Source organism: Cornus florida, unplaced genomic scaffold, assembly GCF_030987335.1.
Source record: "Cornus florida cultivar Cherokee Brave unplaced genomic scaffold, ASM3098733v1 CherokeeBrave_3.0.0_Hap2_Chr11, whole genome shotgun sequence".
Lineage (NCBI taxonomy): Eukaryota > Viridiplantae > Streptophyta > Magnoliopsida > Cornales > Cornaceae > Cornus > Cornus florida.
The window spans coordinates 138,792,046-138,815,970 of NW_026775581.1; the positions used below are offsets into that span (position 1 = coordinate 138,792,046).

Below are 23,925 nucleotides of genomic sequence, written 5' to 3' on the forward strand. Positions count from 1 at the left end.
TTAAGTTAGAAAGTTGTTGGGAGATTTTGAAGCATGGCAATAAATGGAATTCACATTTAAGTTAGAAAGTTGTTGGGAGATCTTGAAGCATGGCAATAAATGGAATTCACATTGTGCCGAACAAGTAGGAAAAGGAAAAAAAGAAAAAAGAGCCGAAGAAGAGGAGTGGATTTGACTTTGACATTAATGAGTCTGTTGGGCACTCATTACCATCTACTCTGTCAAGTCATGCAGCCACGACAGATTGAGCTTCAACTGAAAAATCACCACACATAGAGGAAAATGATTCACCCGGTGTGGAAGAATATCAATTATAAAGACTAGCAGGAAGAAAAGCGGCGAAGCAGCGTCGAGCAAAAATTAATTCAGCGAATGAATTGCAAACTTCATTCGTTTTGAAATTTAATAATATCACCACCCGTTTTGAGAGTCGTCGGGAGAAAATGCAGGATGCCCAAGTGGTATGAGAGGTAAGAAAAATGGAGAAAGAGAAGACAAGGCAGCTAAAGATTAAAGAGAAACAGAGACTTGAAGAGAAGGAGCTCATGTTAACATATCCAAATTCGATACCAACAGAAGCGGGGAAAACTTGGATTATCGCACGACAAAATGAGATATTGGCATCTTTGAATTCACGGTCCGCCCCAAAGTTCTCATAGGATTTTGTTATCCTTGGTCTATTTATTTTCTTATTCCAATTTAGGATATTTTATTGTTTAAGTTATTTTTAATTGTTTTGTTTAATTTGTTTTTTTTTTTTTTAATCCATAATGGATATTGTATTGTTTCAAGTTCTAATATCAATCGTAATTTTTTTTTAATAATTTACAAAAATATTGTTCGATTGAAAAATATTGCAGTTGAGAAAATATAGCTGTTGCAAATATAGCCGTTAAAAATATAGTCGTTTAGGAAAAGTTAAAAAAATTAAAATATTAATATTAATTTTTTAATATAATTTTTTTTGGATAGTGAAAATTCAGAGAGCTTGATGGAGTGCATGTTTCTAAAGAGCGAAAACTGCTGACGTAACTCTTGAAATTGCTGATGTGACTCTTGAAAAAACTGAGATGGCTTTTTTAGGGAGTCAAAATTCGGAGAGACTGGAACAGATGACCTAATCGTACGTGAAGGAATAGGAAACAAGAGTAACCTGCATATGGAAGGAATAGGAAACAAGAGTTTGGCTCGAAAGGGTGTTTGGGCGTTGCTATATATCGCGAGTTACATAACCTGCGTACGGAAGGAATAGGAAACGAGAGTTTGGCTCGAGAGGGTGTTTGGGCGTTGCTATATATCGCCAGTTACATAACCTGCGTACGGAAGGAATAGGAAACGAGAGTTTGGCTCGAGAGGGTGTTTGGGTCTAGGTATATAGATCGCCATTGGACGGAAATACCCCTTATTCGAAGCATAATAACGGTTTAGGAAGCAGATTAAAAAAATCAGGTGAGCGTATCTTACCCACGAGTCACACGACTCACAACTCAAGCTGCTAGAGTCATAGGTGGAAGTAAAAACCAGAGATTGGGATTTCTTTGTTCGCTCATGAGACTTGATTCTCCACCAGCTTGGAAGAGAAGGAGATTCACCATCGTTGATCCGATGGACTTGGAGTTAGCAAAGGTTTTCTTATACTTTTAACCCATATCTACGGATTTCTATATATATATTTTTTCAATTTTGTTTGCTTTTGTTTTGATCATTGATGGGTTGATTCGATTATATGTATATACATGCTTTGTTTATTTATTTATTTATTCTTTAATCTGGTCTGTCCCATGTTCGAATTCATGACTAGTGGGTAATGGGCCTAATGGCGGTGCCTCTTTAATCCGATCAAGTTGGTTTGTTCTTTGATCACTTATTCTGATAATCTTTAATGCAATTGTGGGCTTGATTGAAAATAAAAAGAAAAGATTTTGGAGTTTGTTGGTTGATTAGGTTCGCTAATTTGTGATTAAGGGTAATTGAAAGCTTCAGATGATGTTTATGTATTTGATTGATTGGTTGGGTTGGTAATAATACGGTTAAAATGGAAGATTATGAATCACATGATAGCATGTGGATTGAATTAGACTAATGATCTTAAAATTGGAAACTCAGGATTCATGTAGCCAACCCTAATTAGTTGGGGAAAAAGGTTAATGTATTTGTTGTGTGTGGTGTGGGTATCCATCTGTGTTTTGAGCGAGGGAGGGAAGAATACCACCGCATCTTATTCTTATGTTCAGCTTCTTTTTGTTTTGTTATTATGTTTTCGTTTTCGTTTTTTTCTTTTCCCCTTCAATCCCCCCTTAATTTTGATAAAATGTGAAACAGAGTAGTCGAGAGCAATTGCTTGCTCTCTTAGTTGCTCAGGTGAGGCAATTGGCTTGAATGAATCCCCAAAGTTGAAAGTTTTCTTTTTTTGTTGAACTATTTTAGTTCCTTTAACTGAACAAAGCCCGTGACTTCTACAAAGGGGTATTTATTATCCTATATTCCTTCTGTGAAATACATCTCAATTCCTATTGATTATTATCTAAAATTTGAAATTTTCAAGCAGATTGAGAGTACAATAAAAGAAGACAAAAAATGGTTTAATAGATGATCCAAAAGGAAATTTAGGGGTTTGAATATATAGTAAAATGGTTTTTAGCACTATTTGATTAAAAAAAGACCAAGAAGAAGTTCAAAGGTCATGGATCTGGAGTTGATGAAGTAATGGCAGTTGCATAATGACTATGATAATGAAATGACTTCAACTACTTTTGGATGTTCAATTATGTATTTCTCTCTCTCTCTCTCTCTCTCTCTCTTTTCCTTTTCTTTTGATGTTCCAGAAGTTTTAATATACATAGGCTTTTATGTGGGAATTTTATATTCTTTTTCTCAATTACCAAAATAATTAACTGTTTGAATGATGTATATGTAATATATTTTGAAATTTTAGTCATTTTAGCTTATTTCACTAGTTTAAGCATTTGTTATTGTTAGAACATATTAGTGCTAAATGATTATTAAAGTATTGAATGGTGAGAGGGTTTATATTGTTTAAGTTTGGTATAAGTAGTCTTCTACATATTGTATACGTATCGTTCATTTTTAAATTGGTGCCTTGTTAACTCGGATTAGAGCCTGGAGGATGCCTTTCGCCTGTACTGGAATACAATAAACTATGCCCTCCTTAGGACTGTGCTTGTTGTCACTACCATACGTCCAAAACTGACTGAATTTTCCTATTTGATTATCAGTTATATCTTCGACTGAAGGGTATTGGTGATTTTCTTCTCTTCTAAAGTGTTAATGTCAAATCTAATAATTGCTTATCCCAAAAAAAAGGAAAAAAAAAAAAAAAGGGCCTATTGTGATTCACAGAAGAAGGTACTCTGAATCGTAGGCAGCAGGTTATGATGAATCAAGTTTTTCATGACCCGAAATCCCCATTGAGCAAGCAGCCTGTTTGTATACCTTTTGTGAACCATACTGTAGGTCAATCACGCTTCAAGATTTCTACTGATACGATCGTACGTTAGTCATAAAGCCCTTAAAAGTCTTCCTTGGACATTTTTAGTAACTTGGATCTGATGTTCCGAGTCTCTATACAAGTTAAGGGAGGCTATACCAACTTTTAATTATGAGCTTTAAATTATTTATATATACTTCGTCATTGCAAATCACTGCTTTTCCACACTTTCATTTAATCTGTTCGGTAAAATTAGTGGGTTTTTTTCAATTTTCTGTATCTGAAACAAGTGGTTTCTCCTAGTTTGCTTTGATGCAAGTTTAATATAACTTACTTGCTGGTGTACTCTGGTGCTGTGCTATTATACTGATGATTCTTGCGTGGTTTCAGGCGAAGCTTGCAGCTGCAAAGCAAAAATTTGGACGAGAAATCCGTGTGTTTGAAACTTCAATCACTTCTCAATCGGCAAATGATGAGTCCAATAGCGGTACATACTACTTTAAATTTACGCCCTTTATCTTCATCATTTACCTATAAAGTATTGCTTGAAATATGTGTTGTGATACCCTATTGAAGTGTTTGATTCATTTTTTTGCAGAGGAGAATGATGCCTTCTATGAGTTCACTGCTGAGGACTATTATAAAATTCTGGCTACTAAAAAGGAAGGTAATATATGAAACAACCCTATTCTCCTTCAACGATGTTATCATATTTTTGTTTTAATGCAGTTTATGTTTGTATACAAGAGCATGCACGTGTGTGTAATCTTACAATGCTGGATATTTCTTTTAACGGTATTCAAGCAGATAAATTCTTGAAGACAAGGAAAATCCGAGAAGCAGAAGAGGCTGCTCGCAGATCGAGGATAACTAAGGTTTGCATTGGATCATCCTTTGTAAATGATTTTCTTTCAGCTAGTTTAAATATATATGCACAAAAATTTATTTTTGTTTGGTTTTGTTTTTTTCCCGATAAGTTTATGCATAATAATTTCAGAACAAATGTAAATTTCATGAGGTGAACTTTTATGCATGAAGTGTAGGACAGCAATGGTAAACTTGGAATAATGGCGCTCTACTATTAGATATTAGATCTGTGATGGGCATTTGTTATGTGAAACTTACAGGGTTAGGACTTCAAAAGGTGGAAAAAAAGGTATAAGATTTGTCGATGATAAGGGGCTCCAGTTGGTTTCATTTTTTTGTCATAGGTAGTCGGAAACAGAAAGTGTACTGGAATTATTGGATAGAAAGTATTTGGGGAATTAAATTCAAAGGCCTCTTTGTAGAAGAGCGGTTATTAATGCATAATATGGTAGGATTTTGGGCTTAAATAGGACAGTGAACATCACCTTGAGAATAGTAACTAAAAGGAGAACTGTGGAAAAAGAAGAGAAGTCAAAGAATCTTACCTAGAGTCACTTATGCTTCAGCCTTGCAAGGGTTATGCTCTAAGAAGTACCAACACCTTCTCTAGGGGTTATGCTCTAAGAAGTACCAACACCTTCTCTAGGATTGTTGTGGTGGTGTTAGACACAGCTAGGAGTGCCCTGGAGTTTGCAAACTTCCCTCCCACACCCTTCTTCCTCCCCTGGTGGACACGACGAGAACATGTTTAGGACACTTTCAGGACACAACGCGGTAGTTCTGCAATTATTTAGAAAAAATAAAAGGAATTTTAAGGCGTCTTTAAAATATATTATGGGTTAAAAAAAGAATAATATAAACATTCTAGGCCCCAAATTAGTGATTACATTCATGCTAATATGAATGAAATGAGCAAAATTTATTATTATTATTTTTATATACGACAATATATTATATTTTTATTTTATTGACGTATTCCTGCTGTGTCATAGTCTTTTTTTGCGATTCATTGTATTCCTTTGTTCGTATCGAGTCGTACCTGAGTCCCTATCCCTACCCATATCTATTCTTCATAGGTTGTGCTACATTACACAAACTCAAATTTGATTTCTATGAATAAACAGATTATAATATCATTTTTTGGGCCGCTTCCTTTTTAATACTCTACTAGAACAGTGACTCCAAAAATAGGAAGGTTGGAACATTTTGAGCACTAGGACTATTTTAGACCACCTAGAACTCCATAATAAACCCAAGATCATAACTTGACTCAGAATTATACACACAAACCATTACTACAGCCTTGTCAGCAAGTTTTGATATCACCAAAATACTCTTGATTTCCCAGAATTACTAAAAGAATAATTTACTCTTCTAGCAACATGCTAACATGAAATAAGTATATGTAAAGGTCCTAAAGACTGCTCCATGTACACTTTATTTTGAACTAAATATGCTGCTGGAATCTCGTGGAACCACAACCTTTATTTTGGGTTTCCGATGCCTATCATATTTGTTCATCCATTCATTTGACATGAAATCATGAAGTTTATCTGCTCATTTCAAACATTTCTCATAATGCAGGCTGTGATAAGAGTCCGCTTTCCCGATAATTACACATTAGAGGCCACGTTTCATCCATCAGAGACAATCCAAAGCATAGTTGATCTCCTCCTCAAAGTGGTTACTCGACCAGAACTACCATTTTATATATGTAAGCATATTGCAAACCAAGAGAGTCATCTTTCTATACATATTTTCATTTTTATTATAATTATCTGAGAGGCATAACTTAATAATCATTTGAAAAGGTGAATCTAAAGAAGTAAAGCTTGACATTTCTTTCGTTTCAGATACTACTCCTCCTAAGAAGCAAATAAAAGACATGACACAAGATTTTTTCTCTGCTGGCTTTGTTCCTGGTGCAATTGTGTATTTTTCATATGATCTACCAAAAGGTTAGTACATAATTTACCAAATTTTCAGGGCATCTCGTTTGCTTTAGTTTACATTTTATGTTATTGATATTGGTGATTCTTCTGCTCAAAAACTTTTTGTGAGAGCAGGTAGCTGTAGGAGTTGTTCTTTGAGGCAGTCCCTGAGTATATCCTGTATCTGATGGATTTAGTTTGAATCACATTAACACATTTCTATACTCAAAATAGTTTTCTCCGTGATGCTGAACATTTTTATTTTCTTTTGTTGGAGAAGGTGAAACATGGGCACAATAATGAACTGTTAAGGGTTTCATGCATAATTAGTGATACATTATACTATTGTAGTATTGATGCCTTCTGATCATGGCATGCTTCATCATGTTGTAGTTTTCTATTTTTTCAAGTTTAAGGGGTTTACTAGATCTATGATCTTATAATATTGGGTAGGTTTTAGAATGGTTCCGTGCCTCAAGCTTTGTGGAGTTATGCTTACGTCTGGCAACAAGTCCAAAATTTTGGGTAACCCACTCCACACCGCCTTTGGTGGAATGGGTTTTAGGGAGCAATTAATGAGGCAGCATAGGTTTGGGAAGAGAAATGCATGCACCAAGTAGACTTGGGTGGGTCAGTATTAATGGTGATATTAGTTAGAATCAGCTAACTTTACCATAATTAGCTGTTTCTTTTAAAATTCGACTTCAATTGATAGAGTCACACATCCTCTCTTACCAAGAGAAAAGGGGTTCACATCCTTTTACCCTCAACTAATTAGACACTCGGGGTTTCTGTCATTGACACACCAAGTGCCATCACCATCTCAGATTTATCCGTTGTTGTTGCCACTTGCCATCATGTGCTCTCCATTGACGCTTGTTGCCACTACTATTGTAATAACCCTCACCCTACCCAGACACAATATTGTTCGCTTTTGGCTCCCCCAGACTAGAGACTTCTCAGGAGGTCACCTATCCTAGTACTACTCCAGAGTAAGCACGCTTAACTTTGGAGTTTTGATGGGTTTACGACCATCACGACTTTAAAATGCATTGTGTAATAGAAGGGTGTTGAACCTACGTATAACACTTCACCTTTCCTAGGCGATGTGGGATCATGATACCCTATAGCTTGCCAGTGTGGTGGTAGCTCGTCCAGTGTCTCGCACCCACACACATCACACCCGCCCACAGAGGTCATCACAATCACCCCCGTGGGGGCCCAATGTTCTCGTTGGCCGCACTTCCGGCTGGGCTCCGGCTCTGATACCATTTGTAACAACTCTCACCCTATCCAGACACAATATTGTCTGCTTTTGGCTCTCCTAGACCAGACACTTCCTAGGAGGTCACCCAGGTACTACTCCATAGTAAGCACGTTTAATTTTGGAGTTTTGATGGATTCACGGCCATCACGTTAACCCTTTCCTAGGCGATGCGGGATCATGACACTCTGTAGTCTGCCAGTATGGTAACTCGTCCAGTGTCTCGCATCCGCCACATCACACCCGCCCACAGAGGTTGACACAACTATAGTCCTTTTTACTGTCCATTTATGGGGTTTACCATGGGACATATGAGATGAATATTCTGATCTCTGGAAACATTCCAGATGGATCTCGTTTTAATAAAGTTTATCAGGATATATAATTTTGTGCCTCATGAGCCAAAGCATTCTTTTCTCCATTTTTCTTGTCTTGGCTATGTCGGACGACAACACATTAAAATCAGACCGTTCCAAGGAAATTGATTGTCTTGCCCACTCATGTTTGTCTTCATTTTGATTTTCTTTCTTTTTTTCCACTTTGGCTTGTGAATTAAGATGCGTACTATTTTTTTAGTGGTTCTAGATCGATCTGTTTATTCTGAGCATATTTAAACTTATTTGAGATATTTCTTGTGATTTGTTCATTTTAATTTGGTTAGGGTTATTGTTTATTCGAAGTAGGGCAGGTCAAGCTTATAGGATTTATATGGGTTGGGGATGAATAAAGATAATGAAGCCTATCTCATGTGGGGGTCAGGGACATAAGCAAGGGTTTTCTTTTCTTGGTAGGGTTGGGGGGAGAGAGACCCATCTCATACCTGCCCTATTATCATTCCTAGATATTCTCTCTCTTCACTTCTCTTTTTGGTAGTTAATGCACTTCCCTTTATTGCCAATGGAGACTTGAACCCTCAGCCGCCCATGTCGGAGGAGATAGCATTGGAGCTAAATGTTTGGTGGTGCTTTCTTTTCTTCTAAGTCTTCCTTTTCTACCTTCTCCATTTCTATTATTATATTTGAGAGGTTTGGCACTCTACTTTGCGTCATCCTCATGAAGTAGAAGTGAAGTCCTAATAGGACACATGTTGAGGCAGTGAGAAAGGCGATCGAAAGCCTGATACTTCATGATGTAATCTCAAATATGGCCCTAAACTGCAGACTTAGTTAATCAAGATTTATGTCACCATGTCCAAATGGTTTGAATAGGTTTGTTTTAGCTTATTAGTTGAGGCATATCCATCTTTACATAGTAGGTCATTGTTAAGTGGCAGTCAGGAATTTAATTTAGTAGGGGCAACGCTGAACAATATCAATATAATTTTTATTTTTGTCCTCGACCAATATGTTTTGAACATTGTATGATAATTTCTTTTGATTTGAAATACTCCGTGTAAATTGCAAGACATTATCATAGTTTTAATTTTTTTAAAAACCAATTCTTAAAAAGACCAAGCTATTGATGTTAACAAAATATCGATGACTAACATTGAGGAGATGGAATTAGATGAGAGTTGTATAAAAGTGTTGTCCAAAGAGGGTTTTGAGATTTCTTACTTATCCAAAAAAAAAAAAAAAAAAAACAAAAAGAGGGTTTTGAGAGAAAGATAAGAAAAGTGTGGAAGGGATAAGATCCAAGCCCTTTTCTTTTAAAATTTGAAGTGGGGGCATTTTTATAATTTTGAAAGATTATATACAACAAAAGTAAGAAACAACAAAAGTTGACTCAACTCTATGTGGCCACACCACTGGTCATGCTATAGATGTTGGGATAGTCAGAAGACAACACTGCTAATACAGTTGTGACATGTAGCCTTCTCCAGGTTAGAGGCTTATGGTATTACCGTATGACATGTTAAATTTTGTCTGGTAATCGAAGCTTGCACGAATGTTTTTCGATTTGGAAGTCTGATAAATCATAAGAATGTAAATGCTGATATTTATCGGGTTACTTTAATTCAAGAGTAGAACTTCTGTGGTACTAGTTTAGGTTGTGGTGCACATAATAAGTTACTAGGTTGGGTTTCCTTCTCTCTAGGGCAATTCTACATGGCTGTTGCCTCTCAAGGTAGGTTTGTTGATAGGTATACAAGAACATTTGATTTCAATTTCAGGTCTTGAAAAGTGAAGTAATTTCTGGAAGTTTGAATTAAGTTTTGATTAAAGTGGTCTTGAAGAAAATTCAAAGAAAGGAAAGATGCTAAAAAACTGTTAGTGCTATATCTATGGGTATAGCATCAATGCACACTTTACACACACACACACACACACACACACACACACACACACACACACAGCTACAATTGAAATTAGAGTACGGTGTATTACAGTTTGAATTCTACAGTGATATGACAAACAGTTCACAAACAAATCAAGGGAACCTAACTAGTAGTCATGTCAGTTCTAATGATCTGCATATGTTCGCTAGAAAATCTTGGTTCTCATAATTTTTGTGATGGAATTATGTTATATGGACTCGGGTACGTGTGTCGGGTGCATATATGTATCCAAGCGTCGAACGTGGTAAATTCTCAACTAAAAGGACACATGGACATCGATTAATATTCATATTAATTAATATTTTAAGTTTATTTTGGAAAGTAATGTTTTTACGTTATGTAGTGTTCAATATAGGTTTTTCTTTCGTTTTGAAGTAATATATTAAAAATGAATGAATGGATATGTTTTTTAGGTGCATGTCCATGGGAAAGTGTCAGACACATATCCCATACCCACGTCCAAGTAATTGTGTGTGCGAACACAGGTACTTCACTTACTTTGGAAGAGTCTATGTAACATAGGATGGAAGGTGCAGAGACATGGTGTGACCATGGACGCGCGGGGGGGGGGGGGTTTGTGGGGGGTGGTGCGCAAAAGAATAGGTGGATGATAATTCCTCTGGTAGGCTTAACCAGTTTTTAAGCTAGTATTTTGTGCACAAAATAGAAGTTCTGTGTGGTGTAGTGGAGGAGTCTGGTATTTTCACCATAACTGCTTGATATAATGGTCTATCTGATGGTAAATTTTATCGCCTGGTATTAGAACTGTGCTTGAAGTGAATATCTGTGTGGCTATTTATTGAAGAAAAAAATGTCACTTCTATGCCTCCGGATTAACCAGTCCTTCTTCCCACTTTATTCTATAAATAGTGTCTTGCTTTATAAACCACCTCTCGCAACCATTACTGCTCTAGCCTTGCCCTAAGCTTATTATATGACAGTTTTCTCTTCAGGTGATGATAATGAAGCTGCACCAGGTCCCTTCCTTCAAGAGGAGATCTTGTCTTTGAAAGGCTTGGAACTAATCACTGAACAGGCTGAACCTGTGGAACCTGCCCAACCTGCACCAGAAACTGTAATAGCGAGTCCCTCCCCTGTTGTAAAAGAGCGAAAGCCAGCTGATAAGAAAGCAGTTAAGCCGAAGTGGCTGAAAATGTGATATGGATGACTACGTGTGAGCTCTTATTTCCTCTTTAGATATTTTTATCATGTTGTATTGGTATAGTTCTCTTGACCTTCAGCTAATTCCGATATCTCTCTGGTCGTACAGGTGGACTTCAACATTAACCTTCTCTTATGTGCAGTCTCGTATTTAAAAGTGGATTGAAGGCAGATGGAACAGGAGGAAGACATCTATGCTTGAATATGGTAAAATGCTTCAAGAGTTGGCAATCGTCATGTATTATTAATGCTATGAGTCAATGTTTATTATATATATGTATGAATTACCGATCTTCTGGATGGTATCGTAAATTCTTTTTTTATTAAATTGCTTTATTCTCTCTGTTGTACGTTTGATCGCGATTCTTGTGCTGTGGTTTTGTTTAAAACCTGCTGAAACTCACATCTTTGTAGTTTTTGTATGTGACCCCACGACTATAGTCACTGTCACATACAATCTCACATCTATTGGTCATTGGTATTCTTATTAAGAACCTTAAAATGGAAAAAATATACGGCACAAGCTTTGTGGGGACTGGAACTGCAATATTCATCTATTATTCTAAAAATCTTTCCCGAACCCTCGCCTTCCTTCCACCCTCCGGAACATATTATCAGAAAGGATAAGATGATTCCCAAATCTTGATAGAGTTGTGTGAAATCATAAATAATTGTTCTGTTTGGTTGAATTTTCTTCTGGCTATTTTTCCTCGTGGGTTGAACTCGGTGGCGTTTTCCTTTGTCTTCATGAATTGTGTGTGATAGTGAGAGTTATTTCCTGATTAAGCCAGTTCAAGTTATTTAGGAGCATGAAAAGTTTGTGCGCCAAAGTGACGCCAACGTTTGTTATGGTCAAAACTCGAAATATAAGGGTAAAGTACGAAAAAAAAAAAAATTCCCCTCCATGTTTGAATTTGCAAATTATCCCCTTGAAGTTATCTTCTGAAATATCAAATTTTGTTGCAAAAAGATTTTATTTTATTAAATGATGATAATGCTCTTTCTTATTGAAGTACACTTAATATATTTTTCTTATTGAAATAAATGATTGTTTTTTTATTTTTGCATAAATGTACCTTTAATTTTTGAAATGAATAAAAATTTTAAGTAGAAAATTTTAAACAATTTAATTATTTTCTTAACTTTTCATGAATATATTGCAGGAAAACGGATGTTTTTTTTATTTAAGTAATTTATTAATTTTTTTTTATCAATATATTGTATAAAAAAGAAAATCTTTTTCCATGATAAATTTTTTTAAACTGAATATAATAAGTTCTATTATAAATAATAAAATTTTAATAATAAGTTAATCATTTTAAAAAAGGGCCACTTTCAATTTTAGATCATAAAAACTCCAATCTATTTCTAAAAATCCCAATATTTTTAACTTATCAAAAAAAAATAAACCTAATATTTTTAAAAAGTTATCACATTGTCTCGATATTCAAGTCTGACTCGTTAACCAAGCTGTGAAATGACAAATTTGATCTTATCATTTAATGTTAAATTAAAAATAAAAAATTATTATTTTTTAAATTACAAAAATACCCTATCATTTTTATTACTGTGTTTGCATTCTTAATATATCCTCTGTAAGTTTGAGTTTGTCGATCCACTTTCTGATTCCTGAAGGGCAAAAGTGCAAACAACCCCCCTGAACTATCACGAATTGACATTTTACCCTACTGGATTACAAAAATGAATAAATCAGTACCACAACTATCCAAATCCGTGCAAGTTAACCCCTGAAGCTCAATTCTGGCCACTTTCCGGGCCACAAGTGCAGTCCTTCTCTTTTAATTCCAAAATTGCCCTGGAATACTCATTAATACTATTATTTATTTATTCATTTTCATTTTTACAATGAAGTCGGCCGGAAGTGCAGCACAGTGACCTGTCTTTTTCATTTGCCCCAATTACTCAACACCCAAACTTCTATTTTTTCAATCTCCGAATCAATTGAGTTGATTTTGTAATCCATATTCTTCAAGCTTTATGTGTGAAACTAAAATGGTAGTTGATGCAACTGAGTCGAAGATTACTGATGATCTGAGATGGAAACATTACTGATGATCTTTCATTTTACTTCAGTTCATCCAAAAGTGTTGTCCATCAAGCTCGAAAGATTTCTCGTTGTCTTAAGCCTCTGATGACCAGTGTTGGTTCAATCAAGGAATGCAAGAAAGAAAAAGCAAATGGAGAACCCAATTACTACGTATAATAAAACAAATTAGAATGGAGGATTGCAGAGGGTAATAACAAATAACAATTAAAAAGCTCAGGAAAAGAAAATAAAAAAGCAAAAAAGAATGGATGGTTATAGAAGAGAGAGATTTTAGAGAGAGAGAGATGTTGTGGGTTGTTCATCATCTTCTTCCTAAATGAAAGCAAACTCGTGTATGGGGGGGAACATTTCTGATTTAGCTTCTTCTAATGTTGGGTACCCCCAAAATCTCCCACTCATCTAAACATCATCTCTTATTTGATATGTGCAATTTTCAGCCACCATTGTCGCCGAAGACGATCCAGAGGGGCTCCGTCTGGATCATGGCGTGTCGGAGGGTCCGTAAGTGAATCGGTTGTCGGCCGCTTGGGTCAAAACCGATAAAGCCAGCCGACCAATTCTTGCCTGCCGGTGCCGCGACGCGAGTTCATCACAGCCAAACTCACCACCGAGAAACCCACAGCCGAGTTCTCCTTGCTCGCTGGTGTCCCACCGTAAGGTCACAACCGACCTATCCACAGCCCATCGCCAGCCCATGCTGCCATCGTCATAGCTGCACCAGCCGGCCGAACCAGTCCTCTCCACAGCCTATCGCCAGCCCATGTCGTCATCGCCATCGCTGCACCAGCCGGTTGAACCAAGAATCCTTGCTTGAAATTGCACATCACCGATTCAGTCTCGCCGTCACTATCATCGTTCTTCGCTGGATTCTCAGCAATCAACATATTTCTCGGATGGCCATCATCCACAGCTATGGTGACACCCTCGGAAACAAATCTAACAATCAACAATCTCTGTTTCCGCAGCCTCCGATACGATTGAGACCATCCTCTGAAGCCGATCAGATTTGCTGACGAATAGAGAGGGTTACAACACTTAGGCAAAGTTTGGGTCACATGAGGGGCATGGTATTTCACTCTGATTATTTATTTTCGTATTTTTTTTTCTTAATTACAATGGGTAGTTTTGTAAATCTACAATGAAATCGGTCGAAAAGTCACCGGAATTGAGCTTCAGTGGTTAACTTGCACGGATTTGGATAGTTGTGGTACTGATTTGTTCATTTTTGTAATTCAGAGGATAAAATGTCGATTTGTGATAGTTCAGAAGAGTTGTTTGCACTTTTGCCTTCTTGAAAAGAAGAACAGGGGAACAGGTATGTAGAAAAGAAAGCTTCTCTGTTAGATTTCAATATTGTACCCCCTATCCTAGTATACTTACGAGCTGACCTAGTACGCTGAACGATTACACAATCTTGATGAAAAGGCTTACGACCTGGGAATTGAAAAGGGAATTGCCTTATTTACTAGCCCATTAAAATGAAAGAACTTCTTAATATGCATTTCTATGAGAATTCTATTTTTCTTATCTCAACAAAGTTATTTTTTGGCTTTGAGAAGAGGTTCTATATCCTTAAATTCCAAACCCTTTCTGGTATCAAAAAATGAATTATTTTTTCCTAATTTGTGAAATTGGATTATGGTCTGAATAACCATTGATATAGCGCTGCGTTTGGACTATGGGTCACTTCGGTGGAAATCTTGAGTCGCAAACTGCAACATAAGGCTTGAGAGAAGGACGGGGATGGTCCCTGTCAGAGAATCCAGATCGCTGTCTAGCGATTTAGTGGCAGCGAACAGATGGGCAGCGACCCATTTCGGGTCGATTCATGGTTCCAAGTGGTTGATTCATGGTTCAAGGTGGTCGATTCATGGTTCCAGGTCACTGCCTTATGCAACAACAGATTATATTCAGTACGGTAACTCCACGCCGGGGTAAAGACTTCGGCAACAAGTTGTCGGCAAGGAAGAAGAATAGTAAAAATAAAAGGGTATTTTTATAAATTTAAAAATAATTTTTAATAGTAAGGTGAAATTTGTCATTTCACAACTCGGTTAACGGGTCAGGCACAAATATTGAGCCAATGTAATAACTTTTTAAAAATATTGAAGTTTTATAATAAAAAATTGAAAATAATGAGAGTTTTATAATTTAAGTCCTATTTTGCCATATATTTATTTTTAATTACAATAAATCTATAGTTTAAAGTGATAATTTATAATTTAGAGATTATTTCCAAAAAATATAATCAAATATCAATAGCAAGAAGAAGGAACCTTGGCATAATATTGAATTCAATCTTACACCTCTAAAAGGATCACAAGAAGTTGTTTGTCTGAGTCTAAACCCGTGGGTGTAAGTGCTCGAGGAAGGTGACATTCAAGTTACATTAGGTTGAAGACATTACTGAAATATAGGATGGAAAAGGAATCATTATGAAATACTCCATAAGAAGGGTTTCTTTGTTATTTTATTTTATAATTTTATCATATATGAATATAATATATTATTATATTATAAAAAATCGTATATTAATATAATATAAAATACATTAGTTTGTTGATGAGTTAGATAGTTCAGTTAGTAGAAGTACTCTTTTAACAGTATGAGATTCTAGGTTCTTGCATACAATTTTATCAATAATATACTTTAATTTTTTTTTTCAATTTTAATGATAAATTAGTGCCATTTACATATAGATTTTTGAATTTTAAAATGATAAAGTATGGTAATAAAATTTGCCATTGAAATTTCAAAATGTTTTTAAGATGGAAGAATTATATTTTGCATTTTCTTCAAACGATCAATTTTTTATTTTATTTTATTGTATTTTATTGGGATCAAATATATTTCTGTATATATGCCCTCTTAACAAGATAAATCTTCTTTTTAAAGAATTGGATAAGTGTAATCATGCAATTTCCTAACTTGATATGTTATTGCTGTAATGGCAATATCCACTTTAAGGATCCCCATTCCACCAGCGGGTCTAACCATATTCGGATTGAATTAGGTGAACAATTGAGTTCTATCAAGTTAACCAAAAAAAAAAAAAAATGAATGGGTAAATTTGTCCTTTCACATGTAAAAGTTTGGATCAATGTCTTGCTGAATGTTACACGTGGCATAATGAAATCACCATACTCGTCGACAGCCCACAAATAAGAGTCATTTTTTCAACAAATCGATGGTTAGCATTGCACAATCAAACCCATCTATAAATTCTCGCCACCACGTGTACCGCAACCATTCGTTGTATCTCGAATCTCTCCTCATCCCTCAAGACCCACATCTCACTGGAAGTCCATTAGTCCGCATAAACGTCCTCCCTCTTCTTCTCCGTCCTCATCCCTCAACCTCTCTCTCTTTCTATCTATTTATGTTATAATTTATACACACACATTTCATATGCACACATATTGAGATTTCTTGCTTTATCCACTTTCATATCTTATTATCAACAGTCTTAACTGCAAACGACAGTGGGCGGGATCAATCTGTGAATTCGAAAAATAGGGTTTTTGTTCATCACTTCACTGCTAGGTTTCACATGCTCACTCAACCTCATATTGCATCCACCGAGCGGTGAGAGTGACCGAGACATGTATTTGTCTGAGAACCCTCGTCCAATTGATTTCTACAAAGGAATAGGAGGAGAGAGAGACATGGTGATCCAAGTCTCCTCCAATGGCGAACTGCCACCTTATCATCAACAGCAACAGCAGCAGATTATTCTCGGAGAGAGCAGTGGTGAGGACATCGAACTGAAAGCACCGAAGAGAAGAGCAGAGACTTGGGTTCAGGAAGAGATTCGAAGTCTCATCAGTTTTCGCCGCGAAGTGGATGGACTTTTCAACACTTCGAAGTCGAACAAGCATTTGTGGGAACAGATCTCCGGGAAGATGAGAGAGAGAGGGTTTGATCGGTCGCCGACTATGTGTACGGACAAGTGGAGAAACCTTTTGAAGGAGTTCAAGAAGTCCAAGCAACGAGATAGGGGCAGTGGTTGTGCCAAATTGTCGTATTATAAGGAGCTTGCGGAGTTGCTCAGAGATAGGGACAAGAATGGTTGTTCTTATAAGAGCCCCAATTCTTCAAAGGTCGATTCCTATATTCAGTTCTCGGATAAAGGTAGTTGCTCCTACTTTTAATTGGCTTTGTGTTTGTGGTTTTATTTTCTTTAATAGATTGTGAATTGTGATATTTTGACACCCTCCCATTTGAGGATACAATGCTAGGTTGCAAAATGAAGAGTTTAGAATTACACTCGATACTGTTTGGTTATCTTTTTTGGAGATGCATTTCTTTCTTTTTGGTTGCCACAAGAAAAAGCGATATTTTTCTTTTCAAGGTGAAAAACCAACTACCATTTTCCAAACAAAGCAATACTGAGATTTCACTTTATTGGGTAAATTCCACATTGACTTATTATTGTTCTTATTTTGTTGTCCAATGGATTTGCATGGTGGATTGCTTTAGGTGTCTATTCTGGTTTTGGTGTGAACAATTCTAGTTGGGGTTTGGGTTTTCTTTCTCACGATAAAGCTAGATTTTCCTCATAAAGTTGGTAGACTTTTTTCTAGTTTGTCTCCCATCACGTTTCTTCAAAACTTGAGCTTTCATGGGAAACATTTACTTTTCACTATCCTTTTATCCCTCATCCTATCCAGTTTGAGGGCTTAAGTGTTCAGTTGAATTCAGCTTGCATCTAATCTACTCATTCTCTCACTAGCTTCTACTCATTGCAGATATGAATATGTATGGGTACCTAATTGTTATCTACTTAACCCATAACTACCAGATGCTTTCCCTGATTTCATTTCATGCTTTAATTGTTGACACTGTAAGAAGCACGAAATGCCGCTTCTCTTAATTTTATCACTTCTCATATTTGTACTTGTGAAAATAGATTTCTTTTGCAACAAGCATAACTGCTCTCATAGGTATTCGAATTATGAATAGTATGGTTCCTTCATAGCAGAAAACAAGTAACTTTGCAACAAGCATAACTGCTTTCTGTTCCTATAGTGATGGCATGGACGTTAATTATAATAACTGATTGATTGGTTACTCATTTTCAGGTCTTGAGGATGGCAGTATCCCATTTGGATCCGTGGAAGGTACTTTGCTACTAGAGTAGTAACTTAGTCTAACATTTCCATCGGAAATTTTCAAGTAAGAATGCATGATTTGTTCAATTGTTTGCTTCTAGAGTGATTTTTTTTCCATTTGACATATGCTAGATCTCTGTCATCCCAAGACACCACAAATATTTTTAATTCCTACTTTACAGAATCATTAACTGTGCGGATATGATATGTAGTGCAAGTTCTATTTACCAGCTCGTTGCAAATGTTAATGAACTACTTGTATATCCAAATAAATATTTGGTGTATCAGTTCATCTATTAGTAATTTAGCATCAACAAGGAAATTACATGCTGCTCAAAAATAGAAGAAAAAGGAGGCTTTGGTCTGCTATACGTAGTGCGTGTTTCTTACTTGGACCAAATCAAGTCGTCATATCCATTTTGGCATGCTATTCTACTTCCTTCCTGCTCCTTTTTTACAGCTAGTCTGGCAGTTATTTCAGGGTTTCTTTGTGTAAATTGGAATATCTGGTCAACAGTGGGACAGCTTCATTAATTGTGTTGCCAAATTCTCGGGCTAATTTCAAGAATCTGGCCAAGTCTTCTGACAAATCATTTGCTTAAATTAAGTTTTCTCTACTTTGTTGTTCAATTGTCACACCACAATAATGTTGAGCATCAGCTGATAATTGGCAACAAATTTTTAATTCTCATATTTGAGGAAAACATGTGATTTTTTATTTTCGAAAAAAGAAAAATCAATGCTGGATTTTCTTTCATGCGAGTTAAAAATTTCTAATAGTGTCATGATCATAACAATGCCTCTGAGATGTCTTTAGCTCTAGGAGCCTTATTGTGAAGCTTATATATAATCAGATAATCTGGAAACTACTTTCGTGATTCGAGTCGGGGAAGTTTCCCTATTCGGGTCTCCCAACGAAGCCAACATAAATCCTATCGGAATAAAAAACCGCTCTTTTTTCACCAAAGATGTGAAGTCAATGTTGGATTTTCTTTCATGCGACTTAAAAAAATTCTAATAGTGTCATTATCGTAACAACACCTCTGAGATGTCTTTAGCTCTAGGTGCCTTATTTTGAAGATTATATTTAATCAGATCATCTGGAAATTACGAGGCTTCGTAAGAGTTGGCATACTCATCGTACGGTTCGTACCTCCTAAAATATAAAATTCTAGAAGTGTTATGATCATAACAAGACCTCTGAGATGTCTTTAGCTCTAGTTGCCTTATTGTGAAGTTTATCAGATCATCTGGAAACTACGAGGCTTTCATAAGAGTTGGCATACTCATCATGCCTCCTATAATATAAAATATACGTGCGTAGGTTCTTATGGTCAATAAAAGAATCTCTTTGTTACTTTATTCATTTTTTTCCCATGTGGAATCTAGTTGATAGTAATGATCACAAGCAGTTTAACAATAAGTTTGTCTTCGCTTTGATGCTTATTGTTTAGGGTCAGAACTTGACATATAAGATCTGCCCTTTTATTGCCAACTGTTTGTAACTACACATGATATTCTGTTAAGGCACTTATGTTTGGCTTTTGGGTAAGTTAATAAACCTTAATTAGTAAGGACTATTTAATCAATTACTCGGGTGTTCTTCATTGTCCTAAAGTGTTCTGATTGTTACTTCACTATTATCTGAAACTGTTCTTGGGGATATGTCCCAGAGCTATTACTTGTTTTTATTTATTTATTATTATTATTATTTAATTTCTGTATGTATGCGTGTGATCTTGTACAAATTCTACCAAAAAACAATTGTTTAACTTCTCCTAAAATCTTCCTTGCCATCGAAACATCAAATGTTCACACTTTGTCAGTCAGAACGATTAACATAGGTGATCCGAAGTTTATGTAGTAGTTTTAGTTCAATGTTCTGTGTTGAGGGTATAACTGAGGCAGTTTGGATAAATTTTTTTCTGAGAAGGGAGGTGGTGGAAAATGATTTTATAATGCAGATACCTGTGGGGACCAGTGTTTGTGAGTCCTTTCACTCACATTGTTGTGTATTTTCCAAATTAAAATAGTTGCAATTTTTTTCTAAAGAAGGCAACTTTGGCGTTGGATTATTACGTAGCATCTTCTCGTCAGCCAGTCATTAGTTCCTTTATTTTTTCCAAAAAAAAAATAGAAAAAATGTAACTTTCTAATTAAGCTTTTGGTTGGTATACAGCTAGTGGCCGGTCAACAGTCAACCCTGAAAGGCCTTTGGATCATGATGGTGATCCTCTTGCCATTACTGCAGCTGATGCAGTTGCTGCTAGTGGAGTTCCCCCTTGGAACTGGAGGGAGACCCCTGGAAGTGGTATGTTTGAAATAAAAATGGCGACATTCATTTTATTAGATTTTTTACGTAAATTATAACACTATTTATACATATTTATGTATAGAGTTGTGCTTCTTGGATGCAATTTCAAGGGAGAATGACTTTGATATTCACTAATCACCATAAAGTTCTTTTGTATTTTCTTTTTCTTTTTGGGGTTTATTTGAGAACAGCTACTGAGTTCTTTAATTTTTGACATTAAATCTTTTGGGCTTGAACTCTCAATTCCAAACATGATATCCTTCCAGATGAGGCACACATAATTTTTGGAATCTTTTGCTCATATCTTCTGTGTGTCTTACAATATCTAACATGGCACTTTGCAGTACTACTTTGGAAGTTATCAAGATTTAAATTTAAAACAAAGAATACTCTCAGAAGGTACTGTTCTCTGATACGTAATTGCATTCTGCCCAAAATAGATGTGGTAATTTCAGTAACAATATAGGAAGGACGGGCTGCTCAAAATAGTTTGAGGCCTTGGGCAATTTTTTATTTTTATTTTTTATTTTTATATAAAAGTGGCCTTTTAATATGTAATATATTAATATCAATTAATAGTTAATAATGTTTATTTGAAAATTATTCTTCTGGTTTTTTAATTGAAAAGGAGATAAATTGCTATAATAAAATTCTAGTAAAATTTCCAAATAATAAATGTTAGACCCCTCCCAATAATAGAGATTTAATAGTAAAAAATTGTTTCATCCTTGAAGAGTCTCAAAATACCAAAATATATGAGAGAATAAAAGTGAGTTAAAATCAAGTAAGATAGTGAGATTGTAATGAGTGGAGAAGAGGAAAAGCCTTTTAATGAAAGAGGAGAAAGATGGAGAGTTTGTAATGAGATTATGAGTGGAGGATAGAAACAGACATTGTAACGAGTGAGGAATAGGGGGGGAAAAAGTTAATGGGAGAAGATGGAAGATAGAAATTTTGGGTAATGATAGAGGAGTGAAAAACGTGGAATGGAGGTGAGATAAAAGATAGAAATTAGGAATTTTAATAGAAAGTGGAATGAAAATTTTTAGAATGAATTAAATACTTTGGCCACTATTAAATCTCTACTATTGGATGCGGTCTAATAATATAAGGATATAAAAGGGGTCTAATAATATAAGAAAATAAAAAATTTAGGCAGTTCAATAATATAAGGAATAAAATTTTAGGGGCCTTCTATTAGCTGGGGCCTAAGGCCACGCCTAAGTCGCCTAAGGCTCCAGTCGGTCCTGAGGATGGATTATGTATATGATACATGTTCTCATTACTGAATGTGTCAGCCTTCTTTTCTCTTGGTGTTTTGACAGCGGTACCATTCAAATTGTAAATGATGTTGCGATAACCAAGCAAATTGTGTACTGAATTGTCATGAACAAAGCGAATCCCATACTGAATTGTAGGCTGTAGCAACCAATAGAAGACATTATTCCTTGAAAGAAGACATTTTATTCCTCTTGTATATATCACTATGTTACATTATTTTTTTTAATATAAAGGCTATAGATTTAAGGAACTCAATTCTTGGGCAACCTTTATCATTGATGAAAAACTTTATCAGTGAAATTTTGAAGTTCATTAGGTTGGTTATTTCATTTGCATGCTTAGTATATATAGAAACCACAGGTAGTAAAACTTGAGCTATTATTTCCTTACATTCCCTATCACATGGCTAAAATTGAACACCCTGGTTGTCTGCAGCAGTTCACTGGATTATTTGGCAATTGTTTATTCCATACTCCCTTCTACTCTCTATAAATTTGGAGCGATTATTGGATGTGCGACTTTTAATCTTGCTTTTCCAAATTCACTTCTTTCATTTGAATATGTAATTATATTTTTTAATTTTTCATGGCAGGTGGTGAGGGCCACTCTTCTTATGTTGGGAGGGTCATAACAGTCAAGTGGGGGCAATACACTAGAAGGATTGGTATTGATGGAACTGCGGATGCAATTAAGGAGGCAATTAAGTCAGCTTTTAGATTACGAACTAAACGGGCATTTTGGTTAGAGGATGAAGATAATATCATCCGGAGTCTGGACAGGGACATGCCCTTGGGCAATTACATTCTTCAGGTCGATGAAGGTACAAGGAACTGTAAAATGAAATATTATTGCATACCTGAACATCTGGACCTTGTTTATTGGAGATTTTGTTTAAGCAAGACCTTTTTTTATTTTTTTACTTCTTTGACAGGGATCTCCATAAAAGTTTGCCTCTATGATGAGCCTGACCACATGGCTGTTCATGCTGAAGACAAAACGTTTTATACTGAAGAAGATTTTCGTGATTTTCTCTCTCGCCATGGCTTGATAGGTTTAAGAGAAATAAAGGGCTACAGATGCTTTGATAATTTGGACGATCTGCGCCCCAGTGCAATCTACCAGGGGGTGAGACTTCTGGGGGAGTAGAGTTTTGTTTCCTAGTAGCCTAAGGCTTAATTTAAACTATCATTTGATTTTTCCCCATCAGTGAAAAGTCGAAGCATGAACTGTCGCTCACTTTGTTTTCCTAAAGTTGTATAGTCCAAAGTTCCAAAATACCATCCATTCATGGTTATGTTGTATTCTTTCTAGCATTTTGCCATGAACAAAATGGGAAAAAAGGGTGGAAAAACAGGGGTTAAATTGTTTGCAGTAGACAAAATATAATCAAAATGCTTGTCTTAATTGTTTGAATACATATTTGAGAATAGATGCGAAAAGATAGTTCACCTTTTGGGGAGATTGTTTTAACCTAAAATATTTCAAAGTTAAAGCTCCTATATCAGTGTGCTGTTGTTTAATTTGGATTCGAATTTCAACTGCTGGTAACAATAGCAGTGAAGATATCGCTACTTAAAAGATGCATCTGTCACGGACTACAACTATATGAAACCCCCAGCTCAACCAAACTTTCAACCTGAGATCATCTCAAAGCCTTTGTTTGGTAGGTGAGAGGAATAGGAAAGAAGGGAGAATAGTTCAGAGATTTTTGTTTGGTAGATAGGGACAGAGAAAAGGAAGAAGGATTATCTGGTACAAGAGGGAGAGACAATGAAACAAAGCAAAGATGGATGAGTAATTCTTGAACAAAAACAATTTATATTTCATCATTTTTGGAGTGAAGAAGGCAAAACGGTGGTCAGGATAGATGGCCATTCGTCATTCTTTCCTTTCTTTAAACATTCTCTGGTACCAAACAATGGAAATTTAATCCATCCTTTCTCCTCTTCCCCCCTCCTCTCCTTATCCTTCCTTTCAACCAAACCAAGCCCATGTGTCCAAGTAATTTGACCTTTTTCACCAAATCTAGATCGCTCGTCCGTGAATCCACCAATATTAGGATAAATAATCACGTGACACGGTCATCTTATTCAACGGTGATGCAGCCACCTCACTAATCATACTCCTCACATGGTCCGATCCCTTAAAATGCTCACAGCCATCAACTCAGTGGTCCCACTTCACCCTTTTTTTTTTTTTAAC

General features: G+C 35.9%; 2 protein-coding genes across 3 annotated transcripts; both read left to right on the forward strand.

The window, feature by feature from the left end:
• The first annotated feature begins 1,442 nt into the window (after positions 1-1,442).
• On the forward strand, positions 1,443-11,292 carry LOC132282763 (plant UBX domain-containing protein 1). 2 transcript variants are annotated; one of them, XM_059784546.1, is made up of 8 exons: positions 1,443-1,626; positions 3,839-3,935; positions 4,047-4,115; positions 4,256-4,323; positions 5,900-6,029; positions 6,169-6,273; positions 10,730-10,962; positions 11,059-11,292. In XM_059784546.1, the coding sequence occupies exons 1-7, from the start codon at positions 1,549-1,551 to the stop codon at positions 10,945-10,947; spliced, it is 765 nt and encodes a 254-aa protein (XP_059640529.1). In that variant the 5' UTR covers positions 1,443-1,548; the 3' UTR covers positions 10,948-10,962; positions 11,059-11,292. The 2 variants fall into 2 exon arrangements, with proteins under 2 accessions (XP_059640529.1, XP_059640530.1); XM_059784547.1 differs by having other exon boundaries at positions 10,742-10,962.
• Positions 11,293-16,283: 4,991 nt separating this feature from the next.
• Positions 16,284-23,138, forward strand: LOC132285917 (trihelix transcription factor GT-1-like). The gene is made up of 5 exons (XM_059788154.1): positions 16,284-17,148; positions 18,099-18,137; positions 20,308-20,439; positions 22,316-22,543; positions 22,655-23,138. Exons 1-5 carry the CDS (start codon positions 16,620-16,622, stop codon positions 22,867-22,869), a joined length of 1,143 nt encoding a protein of 380 aa, XP_059644137.1. The 5' UTR covers positions 16,284-16,619; the 3' UTR covers positions 22,870-23,138.
• The last annotated feature ends 787 nt before the right edge of the window (positions 23,139-23,925 follow it).

Coding starts and splice junctions, on each gene's coding strand:
- LOC132282763 (XM_059784546.1), top strand. CDS start 1,549: ATGAGACTTGATTCTCCACCAGCTTGGAAGAGAAGGAGATTCACCATC. Junction 4,116..4,255: donor TCTGGCTACTAAAAAGGAAG/GTAATATATGAA, acceptor GTATTCAAGCAG/ATAAATTCTTGAAGACAAGG. Junction 6,274..10,729: donor TTCATATGATCTACCAAAAG/GTTAGTACATAA, acceptor ATTATATGACAG/TTTTCTCTTCAGGTGATGAT.
- LOC132285917 (XM_059788154.1), top strand. CDS start 16,620: ATGTATTTGTCTGAGAACCCTCGTCCAATTGATTTCTACAAAGGAATA. Junction 20,440..22,315: donor GAGGGAGACCCCTGGAAGTG/GTATGTTTGAAA, acceptor TTTTCATGGCAG/GTGGTGAGGGCCACTCTTCT. Junction 22,544..22,654: donor CATTCTTCAGGTCGATGAAG/GTACAAGGAACT, acceptor CTTCTTTGACAG/GGATCTCCATAAAAGTTTGC.